Source organism: Strigops habroptila, chromosome 1 (genome assembly GCF_004027225.2).
Source record: "Strigops habroptila isolate Jane chromosome 1, bStrHab1.2.pri, whole genome shotgun sequence".
Taxonomy (NCBI): domain Eukaryota; kingdom Metazoa; phylum Chordata; class Aves; order Psittaciformes; family Psittacidae; genus Strigops; species Strigops habroptila.
The window spans coordinates 150,773,394-150,794,794 of NC_044277.2; the positions used below are offsets into that span (position 1 = coordinate 150,773,394).

A 21,401-nucleotide genomic window follows, 5' to 3' on the forward strand; every position below is an offset into this window, starting at 1 on the left:
TGGCTGGTTTTGCTACTGTCCTGCTGAGAAACACAGGACAGGGTGGTCACTTTGCTACTCTGTGCCTTAGATTCCCCATCACTAAACAGTGGATCACTAAAATTACCCTTTCTTCATATTAAACAGGACCACTTAAATGCCTGAGCTGACATATGCCTAAGCATTTACTGAATCAGTAAGAGGCAGGAGCAATCATGTGGTCGTTGAACTCTTTTTATAGGTAAACTACATTTCCTCACACCAGGAATTTATGTGCTCTTTAATCTCAGATTGTTTTCACGCATTCTTGGTACTTGAGAACCACAGCTCCAAACTTTGAAGGACAAATACTCCATCAGATCAACCTGGTGTGGTGGGAGAAGGAAGGGTTGTGTCTGCTCTTGGAACACAAAGGAATTGTAACCCTTTCTAATGGCATGACTCCAGATCACTGAAGTCCTATGAATTGTTTAATTGCAAGGGAAGAGAGAAGCACAGGTCCTCCAAGTCTCTCTCCTGATCTGAACCCACAAGCCTTCCCCTCACTCTGTTTTCCTTTGCTTACCTAGCATATCCATATTCACCATGTCTCCCTCTACCTTCGGGATTGCCCTTCCATCTCAGAAGTTCAGTTCTGTGCTGTTTTGCACCAGTCTATCACAGCTCTTAGCGAGACAGTACAGCTTTGAATCCCAAGTTCTTGAAGCACTCTGACACTGGGATTCTAGCTTGGGGGTGATAGAGAGGGTGTCAGTTTAAATAAGGCTGAGTGCTCATGACAATTGAAAGTAGTTCTGCGTTAAGTGGGGCTCTTCCTCATAATGCAATATGTCAGTGCTGACCGCTGAAATGGGGGAAGGGAAAGGCTCTTGAATAGTCTCTGTAAATAGGGTCTTGCCAAACCATTTGCAGGTTATAGTCAGCCAAACCTTGAGGGTCTTCACATAGGGTTTTTTAAAACCCAAACTCCCAAATGTCAACAGAGCCTCAAGCATCACATCTAATGTGAATCTGTCTCACTAAAACTGAGAGTTAAGGGCCTCCGGATTTGGCTCTGTGCTGGCATATCACAATCACCACTTACAGCTGACCACTTACTTGTAACAATCACATGGAATTACTTCAGATATGAAGAGGTGTGGGGAAAAATGTTTACTTTGCTTCCTGATTTAGAGAAAACCCGTCATCTAAGAAGGAAGTTATTCACAACAGGGAAGTATCCAAAAACACGTCTATTAATAGTCACTGAAATCTTTACGCAGTAGGGATTACTATGAAGACAACCTGTCTGCTCCTCTAACAAGACTTTTAAAGTTAACTATTTAAACTAAATAAACAAGTAGTTGGTTGGGTATCTGACCAATCAGTAAAAGGCCCACAAAAATATTCTATGAGGGAGACGCCAGTGAGTTGGTTCAATTAAGTGGCTAGCTAGTTTTCTGTTTTCCATTTGCCTGGCCAGCTAAGGGCCAGAAGGCTGTGGTTTTGTGCTTTTACCTCACTTGTCTTTTTATTTTCCACTCGTATTTCCTTTACTGGCTTTTTGTTCCATCAGCAATGGATTGGCAAATGCCTCTAATGATGCAGAGGTAAGCATCCAAAGAGGAATCCCAATTACAGTGGCCAGAAAACATATAGATACTTGAGCATCTTTCCCTTAACTAGATCCTGCACCTCTTGACATTACTTTGTGAAATTCTCAGAAGCAGCTCCTATTCCACAGCCTACTGGATAGACTGGATGAGGCAGCTAGCTGAAGCTTAAAAGGGCCAATAGAGGTATATGTGCATGCTCATAGGTACAAGCTGAGATGTGAAAAAGAAACTATCCAAAGGCATATTAGAAAGAAAAGGAAATCAAAGACTTCTCATGAAAACCATGCACCCTCCTGAGAGTCTTTTTAACCACCCATGTTTTCATGTAATTCTGAGTACTTCTTGATGAGGAGACTAACATCTATACCGAAAACATGACACTTGGGAAGCTTGTGGTCCCACTGTAAATCACACACTAGCAAATACAGATCAGAACTTCGGTTTAGATGTCTACATACCCACTTCAATTCCTATCAATAGATTTATATACACCAACATTCAGGCATTCCATTTTCAGCATTTTTGTCTACAATTACTAAACAGAACATTACATTACAGCTGCTGGTGGCTAAAATCAGAGATGCCAAGTTAAATTTAAACTCTGCAGGTGCTGATGGCATAGAGTTCCTATGTAAGCTGCACAAACCTGCAACCTGGGCACTGAACAGAAGCCTCTACTTAAATAACATTGTTCTGAATCATCAGCAATAAGGATCTGTTTTCATTGCATGTACACCAGTCACCAACTACTTCTTCCTGAAGCACTAATACAGGTTTTAAGGCTACATCAACATTAGCAAGCAATTTGCTGCAGTACGAGAGGATCACTAGACAGATGCAGTTGGTTCCGAGTCCTTCAGAACTCCAGTAGATACAGCTTGCTACACAGTAAGATTTATTTTACAAACAATGGCTTACCTCCTGCCTTCCTACACCACTTCAGTGAAATGTTTCCTTTATAGATACCAGTAAATTTAGGTTTCTCAGCTCCAGTTTCTAATCTCCACAATGCCATTTATAAAATGATCAGATCAGGAGACAAAGAGAATGCAAGTGCAATGGAAGTGTGTATAAATTGCTCAGTATTGGAAATCTCATCTCATTCTGTTATTTACTTTTCTCCAAGTGAGATAATCATATTTGTATAGGTATAGGTATAGATATAGATTAGATGTTACATTACAAAGCCACAAGGGTTCCTGATCTTGTTAACATGATGGTTGTCAGAGTTTGTTTTGTTTTGCATGAGCAAGAGCTCATTACTGAGAACCCTTGTCATTCACATTGACTTGTGTCTTCTTAATGGAGAAATTCTGAAATGAATGGCAGGACATACGCGTTTCAATTCCAACTGTACCTTGGAGTCTTGCTCCCACTGAAGCCGATGGGACTTCAGGACAAAGGAAGCTTATAGCCTGTGTTTTTACAGGCACACCCTAGTCTCCAGTGTGCTTTTAAGGAAGACCAATAGTGATTTTCAAATCATTTTGCTTTCAGGCGTTATTTCAGCATGCCATCTGGTCTATTTGGCTACTTTCTGTACTAGGTGACTTGCACACTTACACTTTCCTAGGCTCAAAAGATGCTGTAGTTCTTTGTATTCCTTGCAGTGCAGTAGGATGCCATGATGCAAACATACAAGCCTTGCCCTGTCTCAGTTAGCCAGAATGGGTATAGTTTGCTGTGCAGACGAGGTGAACTAAAAACAAGTCTCACTGCTGGGGAGGGTAATAGCAGCACTGCTTTTGCATCAATCCCCTGCTAGGCAATCCATAGACTGGTTGCTCCGGAGGGAATCACTTACCCTCCAAGCTAGAGGTAAGATGCCAGATAAGCAGTAGCCTGTAAAAATGGATTAAAGGAAGAGAAAACCAGGGGGAAAGATTAAGATAATTTACCCTTGTATACTGTATCCATCATGAATCCCATTGTCAGTATCTATTGCTTAACTACCTGACAAACTTCTGTTTCTATCCCCTCCATAAAAGCCTCCATCATATGGAAAGTTGCGTACCTTTCACGGGTTTATAATAAACTGGAAGTGAGTAACAGTGCGATATCAAAGGAAATAAAACTCCAGTTGCTATTGCTGCTGGGGTTGCCTTCTGAATGTGGCTTATACAATATTTCATCTGTGCTGACACCTTTCACTCTCAATTATTTGGCTGCTGTCAAAACAAATCAATCATATTATAGCACTGTGTCTTCATGTTACCATTCCACTGCAAGTTAGCTGCATTAACTTTGAAATATATGGAAGTATAAAATTTATCTCTATTATTTATTTAACACAACTTTCTCCCCTGTGAATTATCTCACAAACATGGCAAACTCAAATTATCAGATGTCAAACGCTGACTATACATAAATACCACTAAGAAATTTTAAAATAATGGCACTCATGGGAACGTAAATGCATAAAGCTACACTTGATAAGCTTTACACTTACAGCCAATGATATTCTTCTGACATATGGAACAAACAGTATATGTTTTTAATTTCAATTCCAACTGGCCACGGTGCTCCTATTAGATAAATGTAATTTCATAAGACATAGCACTGAACTGCCACTCCTGCTACAGCAGAGTAAAACAAAGATTTAAAGAACTGATTTTGTCACCAGTAAAATGAAGAGAGGAAAAAAAGCTGGGACTCAATATTTTTACAAAGGTACTACAGTGCTGGGAGGGGAACAAGGTTTTCCTTTACTGTTCACAAGCATTGATTTGGGAAAGGAAGAGCTAAACTCTTGAACAGAGTCTGAAAGCGACTGGCCTGTTCAGACTGCCAGACTTAGCGTTTTCAGAGAAGATGTACAGAATTTGTTCTTGTGAGGTTTTATCCTTTTAAAAATAAACAAAAGAAAAGAAACAACTTCCAGGTTGCCACTATAATTTCCTTGATTTTTAGACAGGATTCATGTCCTGTTATAACTGCATCTTCTAAAATACAGAAGCCAAATATACTGGGAAAATCACTACAGGTTTATTACCTGCAGACGTTTACCTCTTCTTCATTTATTACTGCTGATGTAATAGGAAATCAGCCGCACAGTACAAAATACATTCAGGAATATTTGGGTTGTAAATAGCTTTTAAAAACCAAGATGAAATATAAAGGATGGACAGAAATGACACTGGATGAGGAAAGGGACAAGAGACTGAAATGGGATCTGAGAAACAGAAAGGGAAAGATATTCAAGGAGCAGATTAAGTAAATCTAAAGCATCAGCATTGACTTGAATAGAATTAATCACGGAAGTGAGATGAGAAACCTGTCTTTATGCTTAAGATTTATTTTTAGCATAGCATTATTTATCATAACAAAACACAAGTAAAAGAAGAGTCTGTAAGATCTGTCAAATCTACACCTGATTAAAAACAATATCCACGTTAAAATAAGTAAGCAAAAAACCATATAGCAGACAATAGTCTAAGAACCCATATTGTGTTGGATCTTACTAACCTTGGTGGAAATTTCTAATCCTTCTACGGGCTGGAAAAGGTCACTAAGTCCCAAGTAAGGAAAATTCATGTTATTATTGCAGCTACTGAAAAAGCCTAATCTCTTTTAGGTCTATGAACCAGAACAAGACTTATGAATTTAAGGACATTTAGCAAAGGTCTAAATGTGTCTGAGAAGCTCAAGGTGTCTAATAGAAGTGATTTAAGCCACTTTGGAGGAAAGCATAGCACTAACTATCAGCACATCTCTTTACAGGTGGGAAGAGAGCTGTAGAAACCATGGATGAATTGTCTGCCATCACAGGGGAAGTCTGGGCTGGAGCGCAGAGCAGAACACAGGTCTCATGTCTGGGCTCTCTGCTACATCTGTCAGAGCAATAGGCTTGTAAAGACGAAACATTCCAGGGATGAAAGCAGCTTCAGGGATCAGCAGCAAAATGAGACCAAGGCCTGAAAATCTCCACGAGTACAGATTTCTACCCAAAGGACATAAAATTGCAGAGAGGTCTGGGGATGGGGAAACTCAAGGAAGTTTCACTTTCATCGTTTCTGATGTCACCAGACAGATCCTGTCCCCATTTTTAGAGCAATCTCAGTGGCAGAAAGATTTTTTCTTCTTATCTCAAAAAAAAAAAAAGGGCAAAAAGAAAAAAAGATGTTGCAAAATGTTTCAAGATGCATAAACTGCAAGATTTGAATAAGAAAGTCATAAGACTTCAAAACTTTCCATGACAATTAAAACAAATAAATAAAACGGAGGAGATTTCCACAAGAAGAGGAGGCGTGTGGTTCTGTGCTACAGAATCACATAGACTTTAAAGAAATTTCATTTAAAAAATTGGCTCCCAGGTGGTTGACTTGTATGTTCCATGCATTCAAAATTCACACTATTAAAAATGCCCATAAACCCAGTTGGTCAATAAAGACTTTGTTGGTTTTATGTCTCGCTAAATATGTATGTGCTTGATTAGAGTCTCACTGGCCTATCAGGAACACAAGTTTGTATCCAGGGAGTTTTTAAAACATGAATCATAGGGATTTTATTAATACAAACACCATGGAAAAACAAAGGAAATTAAACCACAAAGACTATAAATGTCTGACTTAAATCCACTAAGGCAAGGAAATTAAGAGCGAAGGCTGCAAATCCATCCTGGTAATCCTTCTCCAACTCACTCTATTGCAAGGTCTTGGATCAGCGTTACGAGTCATATATGCATACACCATACGGATGTACCTACCTATTAGCATGTGATCTACCAGAGCATGTAGCATGTGTGCTACAATGCGGAGGTGAGGAACAAAGTGACAAACACTCGCTGGGATTTGCACTTGCATTTGAAATTTCTTGGCTTTTGTAAGATTACAGTAAGTTAAGTGCTTCACATTATTGGAATGAGTTTTCTCTACATTAATTTAAATTGTCACGGTCTAAATTCAAGAAGAAGATTAAAGGCTCCTGGAAACAGGTGCAAAGATATACTTTAAAAGCAGCATTAAAATGCATCCATGTTCTGGTTGGCAGAAATTTCATTTATAATCCCGCACACAGAATATTCCTGCCAAGAGCAGTATCAGTCAGAGTCATGGCTCAATAAAGGGGTACAGTCCCAGAAAAGCCCAGGTCTCGCATACCAGTCACACCGCAATTCCCAGCCTAGACAGTAGTTAACCGATAGGGTTTTGGTGGAAAGTTTGGGGAACTGCAGACTACTCCTGTCTTTCCCATCTGCTTCTTGGCATACAAGTCTGGAAACTTAGACTCTGCCAAAACATGGCTTGCGAAGTTTAAGTAGGTGTGAAGACTTTGATTTCAGAATTAATTTGAACTACATCACATCATTACTCCTCACTGATGTCGTTCCATAACCATCAGTAGCAAAAAAAATAGGCATGTCTGAAGTCTATTTTGGGTGGAAGTCAACAACAGAGCACACAAGCATTAAGGCTACTGCATTTTAATGCCTCTGATGGTAGGCCTTTAACTTATGGGGGAGAAAATTCAAACAACAAATAGCTAACACACTGAGAGTGATCAATAAACAACTAGTAACTAATAAAGCCCTGAACCTTTCACATTCCCTCTGTGAAGGCGGCAACTTCCCAGTGAACAAGATGAGCAATTACCATGGGGCCAAGCATTCCCATGGGAGAAGCCTTGTATGGTGGGGAAAAACAAGCAAACAAAAACCTAGTGAGGTTCTTTCTATACTACCCTCAGAAAAGCAGGTTTTGCCCTTTCTCTCAAAAGCAAATGTTAGGCTTCCCAAACACTACATTTCCTGGGAGACCAGATGGAGACAGACAACTTTCTACCCACTCCATCTTTAGAGATCTTTGCCCATTATTTCAGTTTCCCTGCAACATGGTTGGGATGAGATACAGCTGTTAGCCTGAGGAAACCCGCTGTAGTGGCTGCTAATCCACAGGCGCTCTGTGCATGCCACAGCGTGCTTAAGGATGCATGGATTTCTCCTATTTCTTTCCATGTACTAAGTACAGAGGTTAGTCTTCGGGGGTGGCTAACCTCTTCTTTGTGTGAGAGAACCCCTCGCAGTGACTGCATTATGTGCAGCATTTCTACAGTGATAAGGGAGGTATATTAGGTTTGAAGTCTTCTCAGAAATTGCTAGCGAGTGCAGCTCCTTTTCTTGGTTCTTGTCATTCTTGTTCTGGTTATGTTAGTACACTGCAGAAGTACCTGGGAATAAACTACTCCTCTAAGTGAAACATCATTTTGATTATTACTGACATTGGTGCTCATTAAAATACATAAGTGAAACATTGCCTTTCTGTAGACTCTGAAAGCTATTTCATGTTACTTGAAGGGGAATACAAATGAATAGGGACTGCATCACTTGTGTTAAAAGAGGAAAATGTTCTAAACTCCTGGAATGTGGACTCTAGATCAGTAAGCAGTTGAGGTTTGTGGTTTACTTTTCTGTCTCTTTTTTGTTTTTCATCTTTCTCTGATTTCTGGTTTTGAAGGTGTGTGTACATGCAAGAATGGAGACAGAGCATGTTTACTTTATCTGGTGCACAATTAATGATACAAACCTATGCTCAGATGAAACAAGATCTAATAAGTGTAAACACCACCTTTTTTCCTTTTTCTTACCATTATCTTTACCTAACATTCATTTTGACTGATCTCCACATATGAAAGCCTTTTTAATTCTTTTTACCATCATCTATGTCTATTGCTGCCCATATCAGTGTGTTTTAATGGCTGTCTCCTAGCTCTCAAGCTGCTTAATACATCTCCCCTTCCATTGTATTGCAGCTAAAATACGACCTGTCGCTGTTTAAATAATGTAAGTTAATGATTTCACATTTTTAGCCATGCAAAGCTTCCTTTCAGCACTGAAGCCTTTCACTAATGATTTAGGGCGATAGTTCTTGTCTCATTTCTTTGAGAACTCCAGACTGAGAAACTCTGACTTGGAAACAAATTACTGGCATCCACTTTAGGAACAGTACAAAGCTCAGTGGAAATAAAACATACAAAGTTTCAGTGCCACGAGGCCAGAATCTCCAACTTGTTGATTTCTTTCAAGGTTCAAATCTCCTTCTAACTCTGTACCAGTGGATACCTAAAACACGGTTGTGCCACTGCTATGTGATGTAATGTATCTGGGGCAACCCTTTGCAGAAAGACTCCCCAGTTGTTCCCCATGGTGCACGAGTTGCCAGCAGTGAGCTGACAGGCAACACTGGGCTAGTTTCTTCTCATTTCAAACATGCACACCCTACTAAAAGTATAGCTAAAATACCTTAAATTTTAGCTAAAACTGCTTTGGCTAGCATGAAAAGGTGCACAAAACGAGAGGACAGGTTTTAGCAACTCCTCAGCACTGGACTACATTCCCATTTATCAGTGATTTCAACGTGGGTTAAAAATTATATGAAGAAAACAAGACAGAACAAACTCAACCCCCCAAAAAATATCTTTCTGTTCAGATACGCAGAAATATTACAGTGAGACATAAAAATCAAGGGGGTTTAAGAAGAGAATGCCTTTCCATGAATATCATCTCCCAGGCATTACTGAATACTCTGAGATTAAGCAACTACTAGTCCCTTGGAGAAACTCTTGAGAAGGATAACTAAAATTGAAAAAGGAACACACTGCCCCCAAAACCTAGAGAAACCTGACCTGGCAAAGGGGAGGCAGAAGCTGAACCTGTTCAGCCCAGACAAAAGTTTCCCAAAGGTGGAAAGCTGAATATTGATGAGCACCAGTTTGGATGCTAAGAGGAATGCCGTCAGTGTTTCCTGCATTAAGTCAAGGAGGACTTAAAAAGTGGACTAAAAGTAAAAGAGAGGCAACACATTGAAGGGTGCCTGTCTCACTTCTTACAACCTCACTGTTGGTACCGTGACTCCTCCAAAAGCTTTGCTGGTTAGGAAAGCCCGGCTGTGCTCCAGATGGAATTCTAAGAAATGGTGAGACGAATACAGGCGTGTAAATTTTTTTGGACAAAAGCTTTCTTGGACTGTTTTTAAGCTTTTATCTTCAACATTTTTAGTGGATTACAGTAAAAAGTTATAGTCGTTGATTTTACTGTTTTCTTCAAAGAACCATTGGTGGAAAGCCGAAGTTCCGTAAGTACATCTGTGTCATGTTCGGGGATTTCTGTTTAAAGCAGATGTCTCTATTCTGCCACCAAACCTCTGGCATCTCAGTAAATTGTATTATCTGCATATGAAATTTGCTTAATAGCAGCCAGGGTAAACGTACTTTCCTAAGTTTCACAGCAAGAATTTACACATTCACGTTCCTTCCATGTGTTCACACACACTTATTTGCTCAGGGAACAGACATGGTATAGCAACATGTATGGCAAATGTAAGCGTAATGAACAGAAAATAATCAAGTATGTATGAAGAAAAACAGTTCTGAAAGAGGCTTAGTCTAAACCTCTTTTCACGTACAATGACAGAATTCCTGTTGGCTTAGTGGTAGATCAGGACCATATAGCAACAGAACAATTTTATACAAATAGATTGGGAAAAAACCTGAAATCTTACTTATAAGAAACTGACAACTGCAGAATAGGTAATTTCACTGAATAAGTTACATTGTGTGAGTAATTTCCATATCATTAATCGCTCCATTTTACCAGTGTCTTGAATTTTTAAAGAAACTCTTTTCTCATTTTAAATACTTAACGTATCTCCTCTACGATTCCTATCGCTGAATGCTCTTTTCTCTTTCCACAAGCAAGGGTTTTCATTGCTTTATCCAGTCACCCTGAGGTCTCATACTTATCACCCTGAACCAGACCCAGAAGTCCCCAAAAGGAAAATCAGTTAAACATAGATGCGGATCTCACAAAATATGGTGGGATTACTCCCTTGATGAATGATCAGTTTGAATTCAAGTAAATCAGAACTTTTCTGAATTCATATATCATTCTTTTGAGTTACCCAGCTGAGGGAATTTGCCATGAAGAGATTTAGAAGTTGATTGGTGAGAGAAGAAAAAGAAGACAGGAGAAGACCCAGCTCACAGAAGCTGCGGACATCTATGCTTGACTGCACTGGAAATTCAGGGACAGGAGATGTGACAACAACAGGAGTAACAAGACAGGTCAGAACACTGCATAAAAGCATGTCCCCGGGTCATCCAAGTTGACCATGCCACAAGTGAGGTGTTAGAGAGATGGAAGTTGATGAATATGGTCTGATTTCACCGAAAGGGTAGGAATTACCAAACCTGTGTTGAAGCATGGGCTTCTAGGAGTATACCTATAAAAAGTGCTGGCTACAAAATAAAACACACATTCTGCAATTATCTTTCAACTACCCACAACAAACAGGGACCAGAAGTCAATCAGGCTTAATTGAACTGATGACACCACTCAGCTAGAGATGTTCTCTAGAAACGCAGCACTCTCAGCTGACTCCTACCTTCATTCACACATGCACTGGGTAGTGGGCTATATAGGAAGCAACAGGAGCTTACAATTGTGATTCAGGGCTCTTAAGAGCTATCTTGACCAAGTTACTTCATTTCCTTGTGTATCAGTTTCACTTCCAAACAATAAGGGCAGTGGCATTTGCTTAGAGGGTCCGGAGGGAAGGGTAGATAAGATGACAAAGAGCAACGCAACTAAGTGTGTTGGGTTCTGTTCCTTCCAGCTACTTTATGGAGGGTGTGATTGCATCTATACACACGGAACTGCACCTGATGCTCCAGCAAGTCCCTATTTGATCCCACGCTTTCATCTACCAGTAAAGATTATAGAGGAAACCTTTTCATCTGGTAAGGTCATTGCTTGCAAGATTTATTTGGCAGCAGAGTTACACCTTTTAGCTAGCAATTAGACACCCATGGCTAAACTAAAGAGCAAAGGTTGCCTGGCTTAATCCCTACCCTCCAGCGTCGCAACACGGGGTGAATAAATGACGTAAGAACTGCACGAGCTTATGTTTATTTATAATACTACATACCCAGCGACTATAACCTGGAGCACTCCAGAGTGGAAGGATACATTTTTATAATGCCTGTTTCTTCATTAAGATTTCATCATCCACCTACGCTAAAAAGCCACTTCCCCTTCACTTTGTTGTATCTGCTTTTAGCCGCTCCTGTTCCTGCATTATTTTTTTAATCTCCAGTTCCCTACTTTACATGCACTCTCAAATTTTAAACAAGCAAAATTTGTGCATTAGTGTGTCCTTTTCATCTATGATTTATGAATGACAGGTTCTTTGGTGCAGCTTAATGGTATGAGAGAGACATTATTTTAAACATTAAAGTGAAAACCATTTACAACTATGATAAGAGAGGTCTGTTGACATTAAACTTTAAAACATGCACAAGGTAAAGGCAAGTAGTTGCACCAACAGGTGAGAGTACTATACACGCGGTTTGTAAGGGAGTTTGTTCAACACATGAGCTGTCTCTTCCTTTTCCCTGTTTCACAACCTGTAGGATTTGGTGCTTCAAACAATTCATCTGGTAATGAGTATCCACCAGAGTTTAAGAACTAAAAAGTACGTAGGGCACAGTGCAGAGCATTCATTCCATTCAAGGAAGACACTTACATCAGCAAGAAATAATAATAAATAAATACATTGAAAAGGCTAAAGCTTTATTTTGGTACTTCCCGCTCACACCTTTACCACTTGCACACTGGTCAATCACTTCCTTATCATCATCTTCCACTAAAGCTGTGCCATTCTATTGTAAGATACTGGCTAATACTTACCTTGCTACACTTTGTTCAGTTCAGTAGCAATTGCTTTCTGAGAAGCAATCAACATAATTCAGAGTAGCAAATAAATACATGCAATCAACATAGTCCAGAGTAGTAAATAAATACATCTATATTTTATATGTGTTTGGATTGAGTACTGTTTCTAACAATGCTAGATGCACTGAACAGCAGAGAATACTAGGGAAGAACAGGGATCTCACAGAACTGCTTTTCAGTCTGATTTTAGACCACAGGGAGAATGCAGCAGATATCTTAGGGTAGAACTGTTGCAAACATGGTACAGCTCAGACAATGGGGAGGGTACATACAGAGATGAAGTTTTTGCTTGTGACCTTGGAGTCATGTAACTCCCTCAAAAGCTTGGATGGGGCTGGCAGAATCTTACTGATAAAGCAGACCTCCCACAGCAAGAAAGAGAATACATATCCAGAGCACTGATGGCAGCTGAGAAAACACTGATTTCAAAATAAAAGGGTGGGGGGGTTAAGTGATTTTCATGCAATACTGTGGTTTTAGTTGCCCCTATTCATTTAGCTACCCTAATCAGCAGTGGTGAAACAGAATACTTGTCTTCATGCTGTCATTTGAAATTTTAAAGTAAACTGTAAGTAGGGAACATTGATCACTGATGACAGAAAAGCCTAATGAATCATTCAAGCACTTTACTGATCCATGGAATCTAAGACCCAACTTCCAATCTTTGTTTATAAAAATGCAAACATCTCTCAAGTACTCAAAAACAATCCAAGTATTAACTTTCAATACTCATCAAGAACAACATTTCATTGCAAAAAGAGATCGCTTGGTTTAAAAGACAGAGATGCCGTGAAACAAACAGGCAAAGGAGCCTATTAGAGAAATGACAAACATGCCCTACCTTGTAGATTTTGCAATGGCAAAGTCATGATGCCTCCTGCTGCAGCTGCTGCTACCAGCCCTTGGATGTTGGTGAGATTCGCGGTGGGTAGAGTTAGGACGAGTCCTTGTTGGCCCCCCAGCTGCCCAGCCATGTTGAAAGGAATAAGGATCGGCTGATTCAGGGCTGGAGTGCCTCCTGGCATCACCCCCGCTACTGCTGAGGCTAACTGTTGGGCTGTCAGGAGTGGCTGTAACAAAACACACATAGCGAGCCTATTTTACTGTGCATGGCTTGGTATTACACACCTGTAAGTCCTTTGGTTTGGGATCAGTTGGTGTTCCATTACAGACATACATAAGATACTGCTTCCAGTATCTTAAAGCACACATTTTCACCAACACAAAGTTTTGACAAAGTTGACAGGCTGAAGCTGTAAGCTTACAGTCATGTAGCATGGTAGCAATCCTGGTTGAATCTGGACTGGTAAATTCATTACACGTGCACTGAAGATAATTTATGACCACAAGAAGGCCTTACAAGTACCTAAATGCAAACGTTTCCCAAATTTTCCCAATTGTATACTGACAGTAACAATTACCAGAAGCTATGTGGACCAAGATTGCCCTGGGAAGTGGAAGAACATTGAGTATATCCCCTCAGAGTATGGCTGAACTTGGATAAAATTGTGAAGTGATACGGGAAATGTTTTAAAATGTTATCCAGTGCCATACTATTTTGCCTATGTTTTGCTGTAAAGAAAATAAATAGCTGGCATTAAAGATAATGAAATGCCTTTTTTACTGCAGGAGCTGTGTGTGACAGGCAGAACTGTCAGAGCCAATAGGTTCCATTAAAATTGCACAAGCTTTTTAATATTAAATTATGACGTGTATTTAAAAAATAATTTATATAGGAAATTGAAACAATTTAACCTCCTAAATATGAAAAACTGCCTAGGTTTTAGTTCAGAAAAAGATATAAAAAGCTGATATCTCCAAATGAGTAACTTTAAAAACACAGACAATACATACATGCTCCTTTTTTGTAACACTAAATGAAGCCAAACAGAAACAGCTTTCCTACACTACACAGATCAAAGATGATCAATTGCAGTTATTTACTTTTCATCATATTGCAGGTCTCGATTAGTTGAAAGGAAAGATACTGACCTGAGGCCCAACAGGGAATGCAGGATGGGACTGACTGGGTTGGTGCTGGTCTGCTGGGCTCGTGTCAGGCAGCACTGTGTTTCCTCTGGCCTCTGAAATCCAAAGAGCAGATTGACTTTAATATCAAGCCTGGGGACTGCCACATTACCTTCTACTCTGATGTCACATAACATCAAGCTGAAAATGATATGTTAAAGTGCTTTATCAATAACTCAAGCACTCAAATCACTTATCAGCTGCATAAATTATGCTAACATTCATTCAGACCAGCCAACTCATTCAAGGAGCTACAAAAATCTGACAGCAGTGAAACTGAAGCTATCATCAACCCAGCTAATGTGGGTTGCATTATACATCAATTTACATACAGTACATGAGCACTCTGCGCGTGTGGGAACTGCATTTTTTACGCTTAGGTGAGCATCAGCCATTCTAATTTCTGAAAGCAAAAATTATCTGAAAAACAATCAGGTCATATCTACTTCGTATCTTAATAAAGTCTTTTCTTTTGTCAGTTACTGAGGCAGCAAAGGCTGTACGAAGCGCATTAAAAAGGCACTATGAAAACTGAAACCAGGTACGCTTCCAAATGACAGCTTGTTTGCTAAATTGCATGTGGGGGGCGAGCAAAATTCTGTGAAACCAAGGATTTCCAGCATTTACTGAGGTGATCAATACCCAGCAATCGAACTATATGCTGGGCACTAATGACTTGCTAAGCACCGAACACAGTCCAGCCCTACCAGATTTTGCTGAAGTCTGCAATACGGATTTGGAAGGGAAAAAGAGAAGGAAAAAGAGAAAGGAAAAGGTCCTATCGGTTGTAAGAAAGCACCAAGATGTTTTCAAAACTACGTCCCAATCCTCCATTTCCTCCGGGTGAAGGACTCGCATCGATTCACAAGTTTTTCAGGCACGTTCAGGCCCACATTTATCTTTGAAGCTGAAAGAATGACAGCAAGTATCAAAAGAAGCTGCAAGAGTGCTGTGGTCTCTTGAAAAGAAAACCCTGGCAATGGCATCAGGTTTCCTGGTCGGTACGATAGCTCCTGTTCTGTTAGTGGTTTCTGATGAGCGGTTGAAATTCTGTTTTAAGTAAGCCTTAATGAGATGCTCTTTTCCAATGTTTATCCTATGAAAAGCAAGTGCAAGGTAATTCAGAACCAGTTTATTGGCACACTCTGGCGCGGTGAGGAAAAAGGATACGATTCTGTCATACTTATAAATTTTAAAGAGGGTATTATCAGCTCATTTAAAACAAATTCTTCTAGATATTCTCCAAGGGGACAGACTTATAAATAATGGAAATGTGGAAAAAAACCCCACCAAAAAACCTTCAGCACATTAAGGTACAAATAAAATTGACTGCTACATATTATTCAATTGACTTCTACTCTACACCAAGGTGTCAATCATAACAGCATTTTAGAATAGGATTAAACAATAAATGTGCAGAGTTGTTATGCAGAAACCTGAAAATCTGATTAATTTGTAATATTTTTGTGTGCTCTCAAAAAGCCAGAAATGGACATTGCTTTGGGAATACTTACAAAGAGCCCACTGAAAGATTTGATTTGGAACTAATAAAAACATACAGACTTGCTGACATTTTATAAAGTGAATTCTATAAAAATATGTTTGGCATTTTAATGACCACTGCCATTTAATAATGATAAGCTGACCCACCATAACCGGTGAGGACTCCAACAATTGCCTAACAGTGTGCAAAAAGAGAACACTCACTTATTTTTTACTGTGCAATTTACTCATCCGAGTTACTTGAAAAGAAAGAAATGTAGCTAGATGCATGAGATTCAGTGAAAACTGGTTCTTTCAGACACATGACAACCCTCGTGCTGCTGCCATCCCTAAGACCAAAAAGAGGTTTTCTTCAGTACGGGTTCCTTCTACACAAAATATAGCGCTATGTTACTAAACACAATTTTACCTTTGGTAATTTCCACACATTGTTATGGGGTTTTTTAATCTTCTCTATATGCATAAAGTGATATTAGATCAAAGGCTCAATACCAATGAATACATCATTCCCCTTTAAGATCAAATCTTATAAGTCAATTTTATTTATGCAATTTTAAGGGCTGAGAATTTTGTCTTTGTGTGTTATTTAATTAATATTAAAAAAAGCTCTTGATAATCTGCCACATCATTAAATTGTCCTACAAAAGCTTTGGGAGAAGAACAAAACTGAAGTCAAATACTCACTGGAATTAGATTTAATTGCAATTACCATAGCTCCAGCTTTCAGAAAATAAATAAGTTCTGAAGAAACATGCCTTTAATATTTATTTTTGCATGGTGCAGCTATCCTAAGAAGCACTGTTTTCTGTTATCTGGACCCTAAGGATTTTGCAGTGTTTCATCTCACAACCTGTATGTAGTACAAGGACCATGAAGCCAAAGTTAATTATGCTCCCTTCCTTTCGCATTGCACTAATTGGAATCACTTAGGATTACATTCCTTGCATATGGTCACTCAGTGCAGATGATGCATCTTTTTATTTCAGAGCTTGAATCTTCTGCCTGCTGCTCCTAGCTCACTTTCCACATGATGCAGGCAAAACAGCACACACTTCCACGTCCATGAATGTGGTCTTACATGGCACCCTGTCTGAAATTATGCATGCCGTATTCTCAGGCTGAGATTCTCACCTTTCCTCTCATGCCCCTGCTAATCCACCTGCTATAACAGCTACTCAAGAGCCAAGATTTTCTTCAAAGCACACAGGAAAACCTTCCTGCTGGGCTGGTGGTAAGCACAGCGAAGCCAGGATTTCAGGGTTAAGTTCTGTTGCCTCACACACAGTGACAGCATTTGGTCCTTGCTGTACAGTATCTCCGGTGGGACACATAGGTCAAAGTTCCCGGGAAGGCAAAGCAGAGCACAAAACACTGATAGAAGGTTACTTTTCCTTATAATGTTGACCATGTGGATTCCCGATTTCAGAGGATCTGAGGAGTCGGGAGAGCTGTGTCACAGCTACTATTTCTGATTCACAGACTCATTGCTATAATTTGGAAAAATACCTTCAGTAAGACCATTCCCCTAACCTGGCAGTGCACAATCCCTTGCGTTGTTTTTCGTCTCTGTTTTACCGCCTTTGTTTGGGAGTTCATTAGTTCCAGATGCTGGAATGACCTCTGCAGGTAAATTATTCCCCTGCCCACATTCCAGTCCTCACTACTAAAAATGGCCTGTCAAAATCTAGCCTAGATTTTCCACTAGTCCAGATGCAGACTATTACCTCCCATTAGGCTACCCTCCGATGCTGCTCAGCTTTCTACCAGTGAGGGGTACAGCAGCCAGGAACCAGGACTCAAAGCAGCCCCTATGGAGCTGGAGAGCTACCTGCAGCACCTTCTCTGTTCTCTCAACCTTTGCAGAGGTTCTACTCTCCTCATACCTCCAACTACTGGCACACAAGGGGCAGGGAGAAGGCAGTAACAAGGCACCTACCCTGGAAAGAGAAGTAATTCTCCTTAACACCATTTGCCTAGGCATGCAGCTAAGAGTTCTCTTACAACTGAGCACTGCCGCAACAGCCTAAGTCTATGAGTTTGCTCAGTGGTACCATATGAACAGGCAGGAGTGTTACTGCCAAGGTACGGCCATGACTGTAGACAAGGCTTTAATATTTAATAAGCAGTATTCATCATACGTGATTCATCATAAATTAATTATACATTATATAATACATACACTCACCCCTCATCCCACCAAGGGGCTGGAAGGGCATGACACAATAAAAAATTGAAGTGCACTGTAAACGTTGTAAAATAACCCTCTTGAAATAAAATACTATTTAAGATAAAGCCAAGTAAAAACAAAGGCAACCTCCTTCTCCCCTTATCAAAAAGAAAAAAATCCCCAAAACCAAGCGAAAAACCTTGTTGAACAATACCTGGTTTAAAAATAAGAAACCACAAGAGAAACATCAGAAGGAAAAAAAATTCCACATCCCAAGGCCTCCGAGCCTCTTACAAAATTACAGCTGTAAACGCACTGGTTATAAACAGGCTTTCCACAGTTTGCTTCCTTTTTGTTTCTTACACATCTTCAGCAAGACAACAGGTAATTCAGTTCTAAAGTCTTCATTTCCCAGTGCCCCACAAAGGAGGGAATGCTCTAATCCCCACTTGATAACTAACGGACAGAGGGACTCAGACCTGGATTCTCAAACCAGCACCATTTAGGCACCTAGATCTCCTCAGCTGTAGTTACACATGGGTCAGAATATACAGCTGTGACTCCTTGGGTGGCTGCTCCAGGGCTACCAGCAGATCTGGTAAAGTGAGCCTGCACATGCTCCCCAGCACCCTGTGCTCGGATGCACCTCCCATCCTCATGGTCCTTGCCTCTCCCGGTGTCTGGTGCTCACAGGGAACCTGCAGCTGACTGGTAAGTGTGACCATACTGAAGAGCAATGCAGGATATATGATGGAGTGCGCTAAACATACATCCACCTCTGTCCTGGATCTCCTGCTTCATCCGCTGATGTGTGTGTGTGCCTGCCGAAAGGCATGATGCACACTGCCATCTCTTCCCAAACCGTACACCAAAGCTCATCAAAGCCAGTGCTCAAACCACAGCACAGGACTAGCCTCAGCAGATGACCTAGACATAAATAACTTCCTCATTATCCTCAAGAATGAATTCAATGCATCTCGCATTTGTATCAGAACCAGGGAGATGCTGGGCTACTACTCTTCAGTATTCAATGCTTTGAAAAACAAGCAAGATCAAATTTAGTAATACTAGATTTTCAGTAATCTGAAGAATATGTAAATCCTTCTGAGATACCCATTTAAGCAAATATTTCAAATGAATCAACATTAATAAAAGAACACGGCATTTCAAGCAACAGTTCGTATTAAAATCCTTAGATCCAGCTCCACAATGTGACATTAAATTACTTGTATTTATCTCTCAGTAACTGTAACAATAAGAAATCAAGAGCAGACTTTTCTCTTACTCACTGAATCAACTCGCATTAAAGATAGAGCTTTAAGAATGAAATCATTAAAGTGAAAATACTGCCTATGAGAAAAAAAAGTCTTACATTTTTAAAACTAATAAACTCCCATTCTGAGCATGCAATAGAGCTGCATTTAGATCGTAAGCCATATTATGAGGAGAAAAAAAGATAACTTTTTTAAAAGAAATTAAATAGACTGACTGATAATATTCAAATTATCGGGTATGGTGTGTGGAAAGGCCATCATCTCCGATTAAAGTAACTCAGCTCTTCATTAAACAAACCCTTAATTGTTGGCAATTGTACCAAGAGCAATCTTGCTGAACAGAATTTAATAGCTGAAAGAAAAAGATGGGGCTGATAATGAAAAAATGTGACATTCACTCCAAACAATCCTCATTCTGCCACAGAGCACCATATTGTGGCTCCTAATTCCCTATTTTCATTATCCTGCTGCCTAGGATGTTGGACATGTAGGTGGGAAGCCTTTCCATATCACCTCATCAAACCTTAGCAATCAGATTGCTACACAGAAATTCACAAACACACCTAAATTTTACAATACTTGCAGGAAAGAAAATTGAGATTTTATGCTGAGTCTGTTTTACATTGGTATTATCCTACAGTTATCAGAGGAGATGTTCCTGGGACCTCAGCAAAGAAAATCCAGCTCAGAAATTAAATGAGAATAATGATTTGCCTGCTGAAAGGTATGAATTTAACTTTGGACTTCTCATATTTAATTTGAGTAGTCAGATGTCTTCTTCCAATCCAAGACCAAGAGGTGGCATGCAATTCACTCACCTGGATTGTATGAAACTTCCCTAAGCATCAGGTTATCCCATAGATCATTAAGCAATTCACCTTTCACTGCTGACCTCTACTTCAGGTTCTAAGCTTTTCCCTTTTAGGCAGCAATTTCAGCCTCATAAAGCAAAGCAAGTGACAAGAGAGCTGGGTGTGTGCAGAATTACCATGGGCACCTGTTAACTCTGAAACCTAACAATGTTGATATCATCATTTTACTGTCCTATCATTTTAGCACAATATGGAAGTACTGCGCTTATCTTCTACAATGTCAGATTGTCTCAACTTACACAACTGTCACTCTTCATTTTCCCCTACCTATGTACAAAAACCTTCTAGTTTACCTTCAAAAATGTTTGTGGTGTGATAAGAAAATGCCGTATCGATCTGTCATATTGACGTATGTGTCAATGCAATATCCTGTACAGAAAAGCTAAACATCCTGCATGCAAAATGGATTGAATTAGACAGCAGAATGAATAGAGCAGATTCGCTTTACTGACTGGATCATTCAGTACTGAAGTAAGTAAAACCTCACAGTTATATATTAATATGAAACTGTCACACAGTTGCTACTGCAAAGCTACCACAATCACTGCAGAGCTCACAGCCATTCTGCCAGTAGAGCACAAAATCTCTCCTTTGCCTGGTCACTGGGGATATTTGCTCCTGAAGGATCTTCTCCTGCAAGACTTGTAAGGAATCACTGTCCTCACTACCTGTATGCACAGACTGGCTTCTATTTATCCACCTGCATCTTTCTGGCTCAGGACTGGCAGCATTAAAACTCCATGACTGTTCATCATGAAAATCAGGCTGCTAAAGTGATTTAGGTTACAGAGAACTTCTCCTGGGCAACCACCAGTTATATTTACCACCAAACAAAAGAACTATCAGACCAAGGCACAAAAACCACAGATAACACAAAACCCCAGCTCTCCCAACTGTCTCCAATTTTCTTCTTTCCCATGTTTACTTTTTCTCCTCTTTCATTGTCTTATTTTTCTTCCTTCTCTTCTCCCCAAGTGAAATATTTTGCTTATTGGTGCCTATATGACTATTCTTCCACTTCAGATACCTCATGTGAGAAAAGAAGCATCACTACTGCAGGAAAGGTGAAGGGATATAATTGCAAAAGTGTGTTCTTTATTCAAAATAGACTCATTCTACTTTTCTTCACCCCCTAAGTACAGTGCATAAAAATCCCTTGTTAATGGTACATACATTTTTTATGAATTGGACCCTTCATATTGAGAGTTCTAGTTTCTTTCCTACTGTATGCATTAGCACAAATATAATCACATTAAG

The 21,401-nt window shown here is 39.8% G+C and overlaps 1 protein-coding gene across 1 annotated transcript in view; it reads right to left on the minus strand.

Moving 5' to 3' along the window:
* POU6F2 (POU class 6 homeobox 2) overlaps positions 1-21,401 on the minus strand; it is a 302,801-nt gene that overhangs the window by 163,783 nt on the left and 117,617 nt on the right. Inside the window, exons 3-4 of the mRNA XM_030487466.1 lie at positions 14,293-14,384; positions 13,142-13,370 (exon numbers count right to left, since the gene is read on the minus strand). Of these exons, the coding sequence (XP_030343326.1) occupies positions 13,142-13,370; positions 14,293-14,384 (321 nt within the window). The remainder of the gene's footprint in view (positions 1-13,141; positions 13,371-14,292; positions 14,385-21,401) is intronic.